Source organism: Piliocolobus tephrosceles, chromosome 5 (assembly GCF_002776525.5).
Source record: "Piliocolobus tephrosceles isolate RC106 chromosome 5, ASM277652v3, whole genome shotgun sequence".
NCBI classification, from domain to species: Eukaryota; Metazoa; Chordata; class Mammalia; order Primates; family Cercopithecidae; genus Piliocolobus; species Piliocolobus tephrosceles.
Genome location: NC_045438.1, coordinates 70208041 through 70222048, shown reverse-complemented (window position 1 = coordinate 70222048; position 14008 = coordinate 70208041). Strand labels below are relative to the sequence as shown.

The window sequence follows — 14008 nt, the reverse complement described above, 5'->3', positions numbered from 1 at the left end:
ATATATATATATATATATATATATATATATATATATATATATTATTGCTCAGATAACTGAATTTGTGCACTAGGGGTCCCATCTTGAACACACATTGTTGTTGTCTTTAAAATGGTTAAAATGTATTTTTAAATCTATGTGATATTGTTTTTTAGGACATAGTCTACTTTGGTCAATATAGTTGTTTCTATTATAGAACACTGGCAAATTTTACCTAAGAAAATCTCTAAATAATTATATTTTTCTGGTACACTGATAGTTCAAAAACATTTTTTGAGGGCACATAGAATATTCTTCAGTGTATAGATGAATAACAAATTTGGAATACAGCTGTAAATCAGAGTAGTAGAAGCACAAATGAACAAAACATTTCAATCTGGGGGATGATAAGAACAAAATCAGAGGGTTCAGTTTCAACCCGCAAGACTAGGGATCCTATTTGAAAGGTTATTTACAAGGAAAACACGTAGCAAAGTCAACTAATTCTGTGTTTCATGGAAACAGAAGAATGAAAATAGGTTGTTCACAGATACCTACGTATAAGTTGCTGTCAAAATTTTAAATAATTAGTTCTAACAGGAGCAATGCTCTTTTCAAGAATATACGTTTTGGGTAAGGTATAGGAATGCAAACAGTGCTATGAATTATAAGTAAAAATTTCATGTCAATATTTATGTTTTGCCCAGTAATGCCTATTTAGAAACTATAAGATATCTATACTTTTTTATTAATTGCATTTGATGTAAGAAATTTTAGCTGCATTTTACTTTACAGAAGTTAAAAGTTCTAAGTAAATTTTCAGTGTAAAAAATTATAGTTGTAAAGCATAAATATATAATATATAATATTTTTTCTTAAAATAATTTCACAGCAATATTGACTAAAGTGTTGATTCTTGTCAGACCTTATGTGTTAATTTTTTAACTTGTTCTTCAGAAGTTAAAAAGTATAAATAAACTTTGGACAAATGTCCATTTTTTATTGTTTTTATATCACTGCCTTTCTTTGAGAGCTGAGTGTCTTTCAGTTTCCATTAATGACCTATATAATGATTAATCAAATGAATTTTTTAAATGTCTTGACATACAAATATAAAATACGGTACTTTGAAATGAGGTGCCAATCTTCATTTTGCTTACTGATCTACTTCCAAATCAGCTAAAGGATTTTCAGGTCATTTGTTTATGATAACCCATTATCTTTGTATCCCTATAAATAATTATTCTTAATTAAAATTATAGTTTGTTAGATAATTATACCACCTTATTTTTATAAATGACTTTAGTTTTTAAAGTGTAATACTACATTTGAATACAAAACTACTCTAAGAGCCATGTAAATATTATTATCTATATAGTACAGATGAGGATAATAAGTGTCTCAAGGGTCAAGTTGTTTTCCAAGGTCAAAGATGCCTAGTCTAAAAGTGTTTCAACCATATCAAGCTGTACAGAATGGAGGCAGAATATTTAACTATTCTTCTTTCTCCTTGAGTTTTCGCTAAGGAAATATATGGATTAGGAGGTTGAATTAGATAAACAGATGATGGCTTTCGGTCATAAGCAGCTTAATAATTTCACTTTCCTAGATAGTAAGCATGAGTTTTGGAATAAAAAAGACTTGGAAACATAACTTTGTTTAACCTTAGATAAAAATTACTCAGCCTCTCTATTCTTCTTTTTAAATAAATAAATGAAGCAACGAATAAACAAATAACTTATGAATCCATAATAAAAGTGTTTTAAGAATTAATTAAGATAGTTAATATACATAGAGGGCTTCTTTGCACATAACTGGCTTATAACAAGCAGCTCTTTTAAAAGTAATATCATTATTATTTGTAAAGCTGATACATTTTAACTGCTGCACCTTATGAAAAGAAAGTTTTTCAACAATTAAGCATTAGTTATTTGGATGCTACTATTTAAAAAATCGTATCATTATGACTCCTAGCAAAAATGTGATGATTAATATTACTTTTTCTTAAAATGCATTTTCCAGCTATATTGATTAAATTTGTGTTGATTCTTGTCAGACCTGATTTTTTTTTTTTTTTACTAGCTTAAATAGGGGAAATTTTAAAATGTATAATGATCCTCAATTTTTCTCTGTCTCATTGTATTTGCAAAATACAACATGAAGATATTGGGTAACTGTTTCTGTTAGAGTAAAGGTTTCTGAGGATATTTTAATATTTGATTATGTTTATCATTGTGAAATAATCCAGGCTAAAGCATAACATGATTTCTAATTTAATTCACTAAGAAAGATATGTATTTCTTTTGCCCTCATAATTTTTTTCTGTCTGCTTTATAATTTAGTATTCAAAAAACTAACATTTAGTAAGAATAGAGTCCAGGTAAAAAGCTCAGCTGAGAATGAAATCATTAATGAGGCAGGCTAATATGATAAAGCTTTCATAGATGGAAGTTAAGATAATAGAGTTCCTGTCTTAGCTCTGAATCTAGTTAGATATATAACTTGATTCCTTAAGTTTTAATTTTTTCTAGCTGTAAAACTACAGTGATTAATCAATAGGATCATGAAAGATGCTACACGTAAAGTTTCCTTTGACTGCTGAATAGCTTATATAAATAATAAAACATTTTTAAAAGATAGCTGCTCTAAAATTGAATATCAAGAACAAGGTTGTATATATTTTTTAACATAAGTGATTTAACCAGTCATTTTCCATATTTCATTGCTTCACTGTTATATTCATATAGCCTTAGGTCTATTCACACTTCTGATATATAGCATTAACTGTTTGATGTTTTTAAAAGGCTGCCAATCAAAATAGTTATATTCACAAGAAAAATATCAATGGGTCACATTAAATGACATTTATTTTTGTTATTTAACATGCCAATATTATGTAAAATATTGTATCTTATATCCTATAAATATTTTATTCCATCGTAGTTATTATTATCTAAGGTGGTGGAATTTTCTGCAACTAATCGCAGTGACTGTTTTGATTTGCTTCCACTACATATGACCTACCATTCTTGGGCAAATGGCCTACAGAGTCAGAAATTAATTAGAGAGTGTCTAAGAATATATATTATATATCCATAATTAGTTAACAAATAATTTAAATGACAAACACAAAATAAAATTTGGTTGATATGTACAAGAATATATTAGACCATTGAAGTACAATGGTATCTCATAGATACCATTGATCGGAGTAGCTCAAATTTTGGTAGGGCTCCAAGGAGGATAAGTAGAAATTGTATGTAGAAATGGCTAGGAATCATTCTGAATGAATACTAAGATATCATTTAGTTATTTTACACTATCAAAATTAAGCCAGCAAGATATACAAAATAGGACTTCCTCTTTAAAAATAAATACTAAATGCAGGCTTGAAAATAACATATTTTGTGATATTTCTTGATCAATGAATATATATATTCAAAAAGAGCGATGAGTATAAAAGTTAAATCATGCTGGTTATTTTTCTTCAGATATTGTGTTTTTCAAAAATAAATATATTGCTAAACATAATGGTTTTAACTTTACAATGAAGCTACATATGTCAATGATCAATGTGGAGCATGATTTCAGCTACACTTCAAATATAAAAAAAAATCTATGCTTCTCCAAATGCTGTCACATCATCTTATTATAAAAACATATCTTTTAATTAGGAAGTTAAGCTATTTAGAATAAATATTCTGTAACATCAACAATGATATTCTTGAAAACATTTACCTGTGGACTATTTATGTATCTTCTTATTACATTCAAAATACAAAATAGAGCTCTTTAAATAAAAAAGCTCTATTAAAAAAGCAATGTAAATATAGCCAAGTTCATACTATCAAGATTTACAGATCTACATTGTTTCAAGAATTAGAGATGTGTAAATATAAATTGACTCATTAAATATAATGAATTTTATTAAGAGTTTTACTAATTTAAATGCAATTATACATGCTAACAGCTCAAAGATTTAAATTTTCATTTTCAGGAATCTTCTATTTGGTTAGTGCCACCATACCATCCAGACACTGTTTAGTAATCTTTTGAAACTTACTAAAAGAGGTTTTTAATAATGGTTAGTATCCTTGTGCCTTTCTTTTTTCTTTTTGTAGTCTGTTATATTAACGTGGAGAAACATTTTTGTTGTTGTTTTCACCCTGAGGAACTTACCTTATTTAATGACACAGTGTGTGGTTTTCCACCCCTAAGGAGTGATTTTAAAAGCAAGATAGTTGTTTTTCTCTTTCTTCTTCCCTCCAGCTTTCCTCCTCCTCCTCCTCCTCTTCTTCTTTTCTTTCCTCCTTCCTTCCTTCCCTCCTTCCTTCCCTCCTTCCTTCCTTCCTTCCTTCCTTCCTTCCTTCCTTCCTTCCTTCCTTCCTTTCTTTCTTTCTTTTCTTTCTTTCTTTCTCTCTCTTTTTTCTTTTTCTCTCTCACTCTTTCCTTCTTTCTTCTTTCTCTCTCTGTTTCTTTCTCTTTTTCTCTCTCTTTTTCTTCTTTCTTTCTTCTTTTCTTTTCTTCTTTCTTCTTTTTTTAGTATAACCAGGGAAATGACTGCCTAGTACTTGTGTTTTGAGACTTATTTCACAGCCCTATAAAAAGATTTAAAATACATTTCAATCATTATATAAAGTATAAAAGGCAATTTGTCTCTATTTAATGATAATACACTAGAATTTTATTTAAAAGTTAGGTATAATAAGTTTTGGGCAATGCACAGCCCAGGGAAACAATTATATTTCACAACATGTTGGGTAGTTTCAGCTTTAGATACTTATATAAATCAAGATATGGAATTTGCCTTATAAACCTCTAAAGATAAAGAAAAGAATGTATATTTGCTCTAGTACCATAAATGAACAGTTCCTTATGATATCATTAAATTTGTTTAACTTGCCATGTTAATTGTAAAATCTTGCTCAAATCTAAAGATTATCAAGTTTTATAATGGGTTAGAATTATTCTATAAATGAGAAAACAACCTATTGTCTCACAGTAACTTTTTGAATAATCTAAATAAACCTAATTTTCAGGTAAACTTACATTGATAAATAACAAAAGAGCTGGCAAAATTCACCTTATTCAAAGATAAAATTAATAAAATTTGTATTCTGTCATTATGTAATTGAGACCATTGATTGACTTATGATAGATTGCTTTATTAAATTTTTACTTTCTAATGACTTTGTAAGATAAATAAAGTCTATGATGACAATGGTGATTTACATGTTTACAATTTTGAGATAGTTGTAAAATTTGTAAATATAATTTATTTAAGACAATTTCAAATTATAAAAGATAATACTATTCTGGTAAATTGATTAGGATGGGCTTTTTTTCAATATATATTTTATATTAGTCATGAATATAAACTTAATATTATAGAAAATTGCTTAAAATACTTTTAAATGTTCTTATTTGTAGTTTGAAGGCAGTATGGGATACTAAATACAGAGTTTACCTCTTAACTTACTAGAAATAATATTGAGTCATTTCATAGTTGAGCTTGTATGTACATGTGTAAGATTTTTTCCTAAGAAAGTTAGTTGCTTAGTCTACTCCCTTACTATAGGCAAATTATTAATTTACATTTATTCTCTATTCTGTTTTGAAAGTAATGTAACCAAAATATCTGAAAATTGAGATTGCCAAGAAGAAGGTGACATAAATTTTTGAAGATTTGGGAAATTTATTGGTTTTAAATGAAGGCTTATTTCAAACAATTCAATGTTATTCACATCCTATAACAGTTTTAAATGTCAACGGGATCAAGTTTTGACCATGTTATGTCATCTAATTAATTCTTCTGTTAAATGTTTCAACAGAGAGCCAAGACTAAGTTACCTCAAGACTATATATTCCTCCCTATTTTGGAGTCAGTTTCCATTTCTACAGTGTTGTCATCATCACCATCTTCATCATCATTATCATCATGTTCTTAATAAGTACACCTAATAGTAGGTATTAAGCAATGAGAAACACTGTTTCCGTATACTGGCTGTCAGGTGCCACATAAATCCTTTAATAGAAATATAATTCATGAATTGCAGAACTGCATAATTTAACACATAATACATAATGCATGGCAGTGACTCTAGTCAATGGGAAATTCACAAGTCATATTTAATCATCACCCATTACAAGTGCTAATATATTAATATCTTTATTAATTTGATGTTATTAAACAAATGCTAAAGTTTTGCCTAATTTCATTAGGCAAAATTAATTGTATGCAATATATTTTCACTAGCCTTCTAAACCTGAAATTTTTTTAAGCAATTGAATTAGAAACATTGTTCAATAAGAATTAAAATATTAGAGTCCTGTGTAGCTATTGTTGTTAATTCAATCAACATTTAAAGAGCTTATGTGTGTACAAGCAATGCCATGAGAACTTGATCTCTGCTCTACACACATCACGGAGAGAGATACATAGAGCACCGACAGGTCAAACAGAAAAACAGGATAATGAGTGGAAAATACTGAGAGGATAAAATAAAATCAGGTTGTGAAAACAAAATAATGTGCCTGGTCAAGTGGAAAGGGCTTCCTAATTAAGTTAAAACTTGAGCCATATCCTGAGGTAGGAGATAAAACTGGGATGATGTGAAAGATGAAAGAACTCAGCAGGGTACCAGAGCAAGGAGAAACAAAGGGAAAATATTAATGGAAGTTCCACCAGTAAGAGGAATGTGAGGAGAAAGAGAGAGAGAGAGATGGAAGCAATGGGGAAGGGGGAGAAGGCTAGATCAGAGAAGTCATGATGAAAAAACATAATAGATTTTAGTTTGACTTGTTTACTAAAGGAGAAAATGCTATTAATAATTGATATTTTAAAAATAGATTGTCCTGGAATTGTGAGCCTTTACAGAAGAGTCGCATAGAAGTAGAATTAGGAAGACCATTAAGGAAGCTCTTTAAGGAGCCTATCAAAGAAAAATTAGGATATAGCCAGAGATTGACAGAGGAAGTAACAGAGCAGTGTCAAAATCATAAAACTGGATATATCTGGATATGTTGTTGGAATCTTAGGTGTGAAATGTAGAAAGTTATCCACCCTCTCTCTGAATCAGTTTTCTCTGACACACAGATACCTAATTAATTCAAAGTGTGTTTTGACTGGCACAAACTATTATGCAAAGTTTTTTAAAATGTAAGTTAACATATAAAATTGCATGTATGTATTATATACAACATGTTTTGATGTATATACACATTGTGAAATGGTTAGATATATCTAATTAGCAAATTCATTTCCTCACATATTTATTATTTTTGTAGTGAGAACACTTATTCACTCTTTTAGCACTTTTCAATACTACATTATTATTAACTATAGTGGCCGTGCTGTGGAATAGACCTCTTGAAATTTTTCTTCCTGCCTAACTGTAAATATATACTGAAAAATGATACACATATGGTCTTAAATATTTTCATTATGTTGTCTTAGAAATAGTCTAAGTGGATAATCAATAAAGCAGCTAATGCACAAATAAGTCTTCACATGTATCTCAATCAGGTGGGGAGAAAGACTAACAAAATTTAGTTTCGCCGGGCGCGGTGGCTCAAGCCTGTAATCCCAGCACTTTGGGAGGCCAGGAGATCCAGACCATACTGGCTAACACGGTGAAACCCCGTCTCTACTGAAAATACAAAAAAAACTAGCCGGGCGAGGTGGCGGGCGCCTGTAGTCCCAGCTACTCCGGAGGCTGAGGCAGGAGAAGGGCGTAAACCCGGGAGGCGGAGCTTGCAGTGAGCTGAGATCCGGCCACTGCACTCCAGCCCGGGGGACAGAGCAAGACTCCGTCTCAAAAAAAAAAAAAAAATTGTTTCATATATGTGACTCTACAATATAAATTTTGAGGAGCTGTAACAATAAGCCCCAGATAAACCGAGGTTTTAGCAAATCTATTTCCAATGAGATGGGAACTAAGACAGAAACAACATAGGGTCATATTTTTTTCTCATTTGATAAATTATCAACTCTCAGTTATCAAGCTAATGATGACAAAACATTAATATTTGTTTGTAGGTGTCTAACATGCTATAATTTGTCATTTCATGATTAAGTCATATTTGTTTGTAATCACTGTCAATGTTTCTATAGGCGTAATCACAAAAAAGACATAATGAAATGCCAGAAATTGTTTTCCATATTTTATGTCTGTGTGAGTGCTATTTTTGTTTTGAGATGTACAATGAAAAATCAATGTTCAAACAACATTTGCATATCTCATGTTGTGATCTGAAAAGTAGTACGATTTTTCTATTTTTTTATATCAAGAATGGGTTTCTTGTATACAATTGTTATTGTATTTAAATTTTAAAGTAGACTTCTATCTCATGCTAATCAATTTTATATAATGTCATAAGAACATTTTATTTAATATATGTGTAATATATACATTACTAGCTGGTTGTTCATTTCAGTATCGGGTAGAGATTTTCTTTAGTCCACTTTTATAGACTATTTTAATTATCATGGGTTGAGTGTTTAAAGTGTGACAATTTGTTATAACTTTAACAATGAAAATTTTCATACCTTCAAGGATGTTATGTGACAAGTCAGTTGAGAATGATTTTAATATTGATCTTGGACAGTTACAGTTTATGTATTTTTGTAATATTTAATTTTTCTGTGTTCTTCTGTAGAGGTCCTTCTGTAGTGCCATGGTAGAAGAATTGAGGATGTCCCTGAAGTGCCAGCGTCGGTTAAAACATAAGCCACAGGCCCCAGTTATTGTGAAAACAGAAGAAGTTATCAACATGCACACATTTAACGACAGAAGGTTGCCAGGTAAAGAAACCATGGCATAAAGCTGGGAGGCCAAACACCCAAGCACAAACTGTCGTCTTTTTCCAAACAATTTAGCGAGAATGTTTCCTGTGGAAATATGCAACCTGTGCAAAATAAAATGAGTTACCTCATGCCGCTGTGTCTATGAACTAGAGACTCTGTGATCTAAGCAGTTGCAATGATCAGACTTGATTTACAAGCATCATGGATCAACCAAGTTACACGGGGTTACACTGTTAATCATGGGTTCCTCCCTTCTTCTGAGTGAATGTTACATGCGCATTTTGTGGCTGGTTTCAAATGCAGTCCAGTGAGAAATTACAGGATCCTTTTGAAGCTCAACTGTTGCCAGCAGATGGAATATCGACGCCCAGCAGGGCAACCAATCAAAGTGTCACTAAGAATACAAATATTTGGAATCAGCAAAAACTGTAGTGTTACAGAACAGTACAGTCTTCTGAACACCCAGATCATAGAGGTGATGATGCAACTAGCCCCCCAACTACTCAGTATAGTTATTGTCTGAATACACAGTATGTGTTTATAGGATGTGAAAAAATGTAATGCAAAACAAATTTGAATCCCATGGCAGTTGGAATATAAAGCAGACGTTTATCACTTATTTTCCTTTTTTTCTTTTCCTTTTTGTTTTTTTGACAGTCTGTGTCTGATTGAGATAGAAATGCCAATCTTCAAGGCAGTAATGCTTCTCTTAAGTTCCCTAAGGCAGAAGATTTAACATGCAACTCTACCATATCCCTTTCTATTCCCCCAACACCTTTTCTCTAACCCCCGTATCCCAAATAATAACAATAATAATAAAAACAGTTGGTTCAGTGATTCTGAATTAAAAGGATAATGTTTTGCAATCTTTAAGTTGTAAAAAAGGGCTGAGTATTGGCTGTGTGGAAGACTAAAGCTTTCATTCTAACATTCAGACATAGCAATCCAAACCCTGTTCCTGCTGTAAATGAACTTGATGGAGCATGGGCAGATCTCAGTGATATGAGAAAGGGGACTGGTCATCTATAGAAAAATCTGTGAGACAACTTGGGTATGGACTGCATTTATCAATACAGTCACAATGTTAAATGAACAAAATTCTTGAACAGTTTTTTTTCAAAAAATGTTCAGGTTTATTTGTGGAAATGCAAGATTTCTATGAAAATAGTTTTTGTATGGAAATTTTTGTAATACTTTTTATCAACAAAACAAGAACTTGTGTTCCTGTCAGGGGTGTGATGTCAAGCATGAATGGTAGTGCGTGTGCACCACCAACGTTTGGTGAAAACTATTTTTATCAAGAAAAAAGGAATCATAGAAGAGAACTATTTTCAAGTTAGATAATATAAAAGCTAGGTGCACTACCACCACTGCTTACCATGCCACACCCCTGGTTTCCACGAGGCTGACAACATACTGTAATGAACAATTGTGTGTAAAATGGTAAAAGACACAGACCTCTTGACAACATTGTGATAACAGTTGAGTGCACACAGTTTGCTGTTTGAATCCAATGCACAAAATTAAAAAAAATCATTAAAATTATGTTCATTTTACTTTCAGCATTGTCTATCATTTTTCTCTTGTATGTGTAATGAATGCACCGTACACTCTTTACATTAAGAGAAGCACGCATCCTAAACATTTCTAGGTCCTCAAGGATGGCCACTTCCCAAATGCCTGAAGACAAGAAGAAAAACACTTATGGGAGGACCTACTCAGATCTGGAAAATGCTGAACTGGGATATAAAAAGTAATCTTAAGTTCAGAGCAGTGAAAATAAGACAAACAGTAGTTCTAGAGGTGACAGACATGATATTACCTTTTCTATGAGTGGATATTGACTTTGTACATTAGGTTGTATAAGACTATACAGTGATCACTGAAATTTAAGGTTGAACTCATATCCTATTTAATAATTCTTTATACATTGATAATTCAGTGTAATTCACCAAAAAACAGAGAAAGAGATAGGCCTAATATTACTCTTAGTTATGATGTGGCATAGATGTTTACATACCAATAAGAACTTTTTTAAATGATAAATTGTAACATATACTTTGCTAAGCAAAACAATTATAATCAGAACCACTGAGAGAAAAAAATGAAAAAGAAGCTCAGTGAAGAATTTTTTTAACTCACAAAAGTTGCATAATCAAAGTGCTTGATATCTAAATTAGATTAAATATCCAAGTGTTTTCTAAATTTCTAGTCTCATGGTCATTTTAAGTTAAAATTCATATGTCAATGATAATTAGCTGAAAATATAATTTTAGAGATTGCACAAAGCACTGCTAAAAATCTCAGCATTGGTTTGTTTGGTGGCAAATATCCTCAATAACATACCTCATATAAATGTTCAGATTTTAAATAATATTGAACTTTTTATAAATTAGATTCTAATTTGACTTTAAAGCACTTTTGAAAATCTGTTTCTTATTGTACTATCCAATCTTAAATGATAGGCAGGAAATGACTACTTTAATTATGTTTAATTAATCAGGAAATAGTTATTTAGATTTCTGCCAAAATTTGACATTTATTTAATTCACTTAAATTAGTGAACTTTGAAAAGTGTAAAAAACCTGCTGCCCTCAACTTTTCAAGTAATATAGAATATATAAACAATGTATAGTATTACTTTTTATCAGTGTCCTAAAAGGTATCTACATTATTGCCAAAACAGGTATGTTTCTACTGTGGGGCTTATGTAATATGAGGTACTAACATTAATTCCAGTAAATTATAATTACTTTTAAAGTAAAATTTGACTTTGAAAGAGCATCTCTTCTCTGGGAAGGCAGTATATTTGAGTAAGCATTATTCTCTGAAGTACACAGAAATTGCAAGAAGGAGAAGAAGTGAACACTTGTTCAAATCAGCAACATAGCCTGAGACTCTCGGTCATCAGTGGAGGCACATATGCCACAATTAACCCTAATCAGGATGAAAATACTAAGCATTTATATGCCCATTTAACATACCTAAATAATGTGAACAACTCTGAAAACACCAAAGAGATGTATTCAAATATTTACAGCTGAATAACCCTAACCACTAAGGAACACTAAGAGGACATACATTATTTTAGAAATATGTAAAAGGGATAATAATATTTTATTGATTGCAATGTTTTAAATATTTTACAACTAAGTTATATTTTTAAAATATGTCTTTATTGCTATTATAGAATGGGTGTATGTATAAAGCACTAATGATTTCAAAGAATTTTTAGCACCACAATACTTTTAAATCCCTGTTTATTATAAAATATAACATATAGAAGAATGTATACAACACATGTGTGCAACAGAATCATGGCACCTGACTGTAATGTGGTCCCAAAGTACTTGTTCAGAAGAAGTGAGCTGTGGCTCTTCCATGTATTCAGATTATAGGCTTATTTTGACTTTTTCTAACTTTCAGGTATAAATTTAAGCAGAATACTTCCATAGAGAGAAAAGAGTACCCAGTCATTTTCGAGAACAGGTTATTAAAGGTACAAGAAGAACTTCACCAGTTTGTGACCAAGCAAAGTGTGAATAATCATATGGGCCAGGCTAAGCTGGCAAAATTTGTCTTTGGATTTAAAAGATAGTACAATGGCAGTGAGGACTTTGGTTATGACAGTCCTCAGTGTAACTATAATTTGAGTCACACTATTTCATTATGGACTGATGGGCAGGCCTCTGTGTCTGCAGCACAATTATTAATGCAAGATTCATCCCAGCTCTCACCTTCTGGTGATTCCCTTTTCCTCTCTTCATGGTGAATCTCCTGATGTCTCTAACATGTGTTCTCCCTTTCCTTCATTTACTCTCTATTTTTGGTGTCTTCTAAAGAAGGGATGCCTGAGGTCCATTTTTATTTTTTGAGATAGTTAATGTCTGAAAATGCTTTCATTATACTCTCATACATAATTATTAGTTTTGCCAAGTATAGAATTCTAAGTTGAAAAAATATTTTTCCTGGATAAATGTGAAGGCATTCTACTGTTGGTTTTTTATTATCAGTCTACTGCAAAATACCCGAAGTTAGATCCATGATTCTTTGTATGTAATTTAAAAAATATTAACTCTGTTTTAATTTTGTATGATCTTCTCTTTATCTTTAGCATCCTGAACTGTTCAAATCATAGCCATGTATCTACTTTCATCCATTGTGCTGGGTTCATGCTGATTTTAAAAATTTCAATTCTAGGAAAACTTTCTGCACTATTTCTTTGGTGATTTTCCTTCTTGCTTTCTCTGTTCACTCTAAATGGCTCGATTTCTTTTAACATTGGAATTCCTGAACGTTTGAGTCTAAATTTATTTTTCTCTCCTCTTTCTCATTTTTTTCATTGTTATCTTGCAAATATTATGCTGAGTTTTTCATTTCTGCCCAACTGTTTAAAATTCTATGAGTTCTTGTTTTATGGCTATGATATATGTTACATCTTTGAAGACATTACTAGTAATCTTTTCACATTCCCTTCTTCCTGAAAAGATGTTTCCTTTCAGTTACATTATTCTTTTTGCTTAGTTAGATTTCTGTCTTTCATATTAGGAGTTTTCTTCAGATGTTTGTTAATTTTAGCAACCTGCTTATGATTAAGAAAGAAAAAACTAAAATCTGATTTAGAAACTCTATATCCCTCTACAGCAGGATGGGGAAGAATACTTATCTAACTTGAGCATTATCATAGATTAATCCAGGTGGCCTATTTGCCGAGGAATCCTTCCAAATGTCCCTATCTTTGTATCTTTTCTTTTGGGCCTGTTCGATTCCCCCAGAAGTGTCTTTTACTTTCCTGGCTAAAGATTAAGGCTCTGGCTGCCAGTATTCTGCTAAACATCAATTAAGAGAGTTTAGGGTCTCTGCGTTCTGCGTTCAGAATGACTGTGGTCATTTAATGAAGCTATTGTAAATATAAGACTCAGTCTTTCAGTTGAATCTGGTGTTCTCCTCTAGAGATTTGCTGGATTGGCAGTAGGCAAGTTCCTAGGAATGAAGCATATAATACAGGATCCTCTATTTTTAACCTATACTTAATAGATCTGCCTTATTTTATGTCCCCTCTTATACTACTAGTTATTAATGTACTTTGTACAGCTGGTTCCTCTGCCTTTTGAGAAATCTCTGGTGTGACTGGTTGGATCTCAGCCTTTTCCACTTTCCATTTGGGATTAACTTACTTCCTTCCTTCCTTCCTTCCTTCCTTCCTTCCTTCCTTCCTTCCTT

General features: G+C 31.5%; 1 protein-coding gene across 3 annotated transcripts in view; it reads left to right on the top strand.

Moving 5' to 3' along the window:
* Positions 1-8802, top strand: part of GRIK2 (glutamate ionotropic receptor kainate type subunit 2) — a 694446-nt gene extending 685644 nt beyond the window's left edge. Inside the window, exon 15 of one of the 3 annotated variants that reach the window (XM_026454391.1) lies at positions 8638-8802. In XM_026454391.1, coding sequence (XP_026310176.1) covers positions 8638-8802 — 165 coding nt within the window. Of the gene's footprint in view, positions 1-3976; positions 4025-5810; positions 5928-8637 lie in introns of those variants that run through there. The other 2 variants (XM_026454392.1, XM_026454393.1) reach the window with 2 other exon arrangements.
* The last annotated feature ends 5206 nt before the right edge of the window (positions 8803-14008 follow it).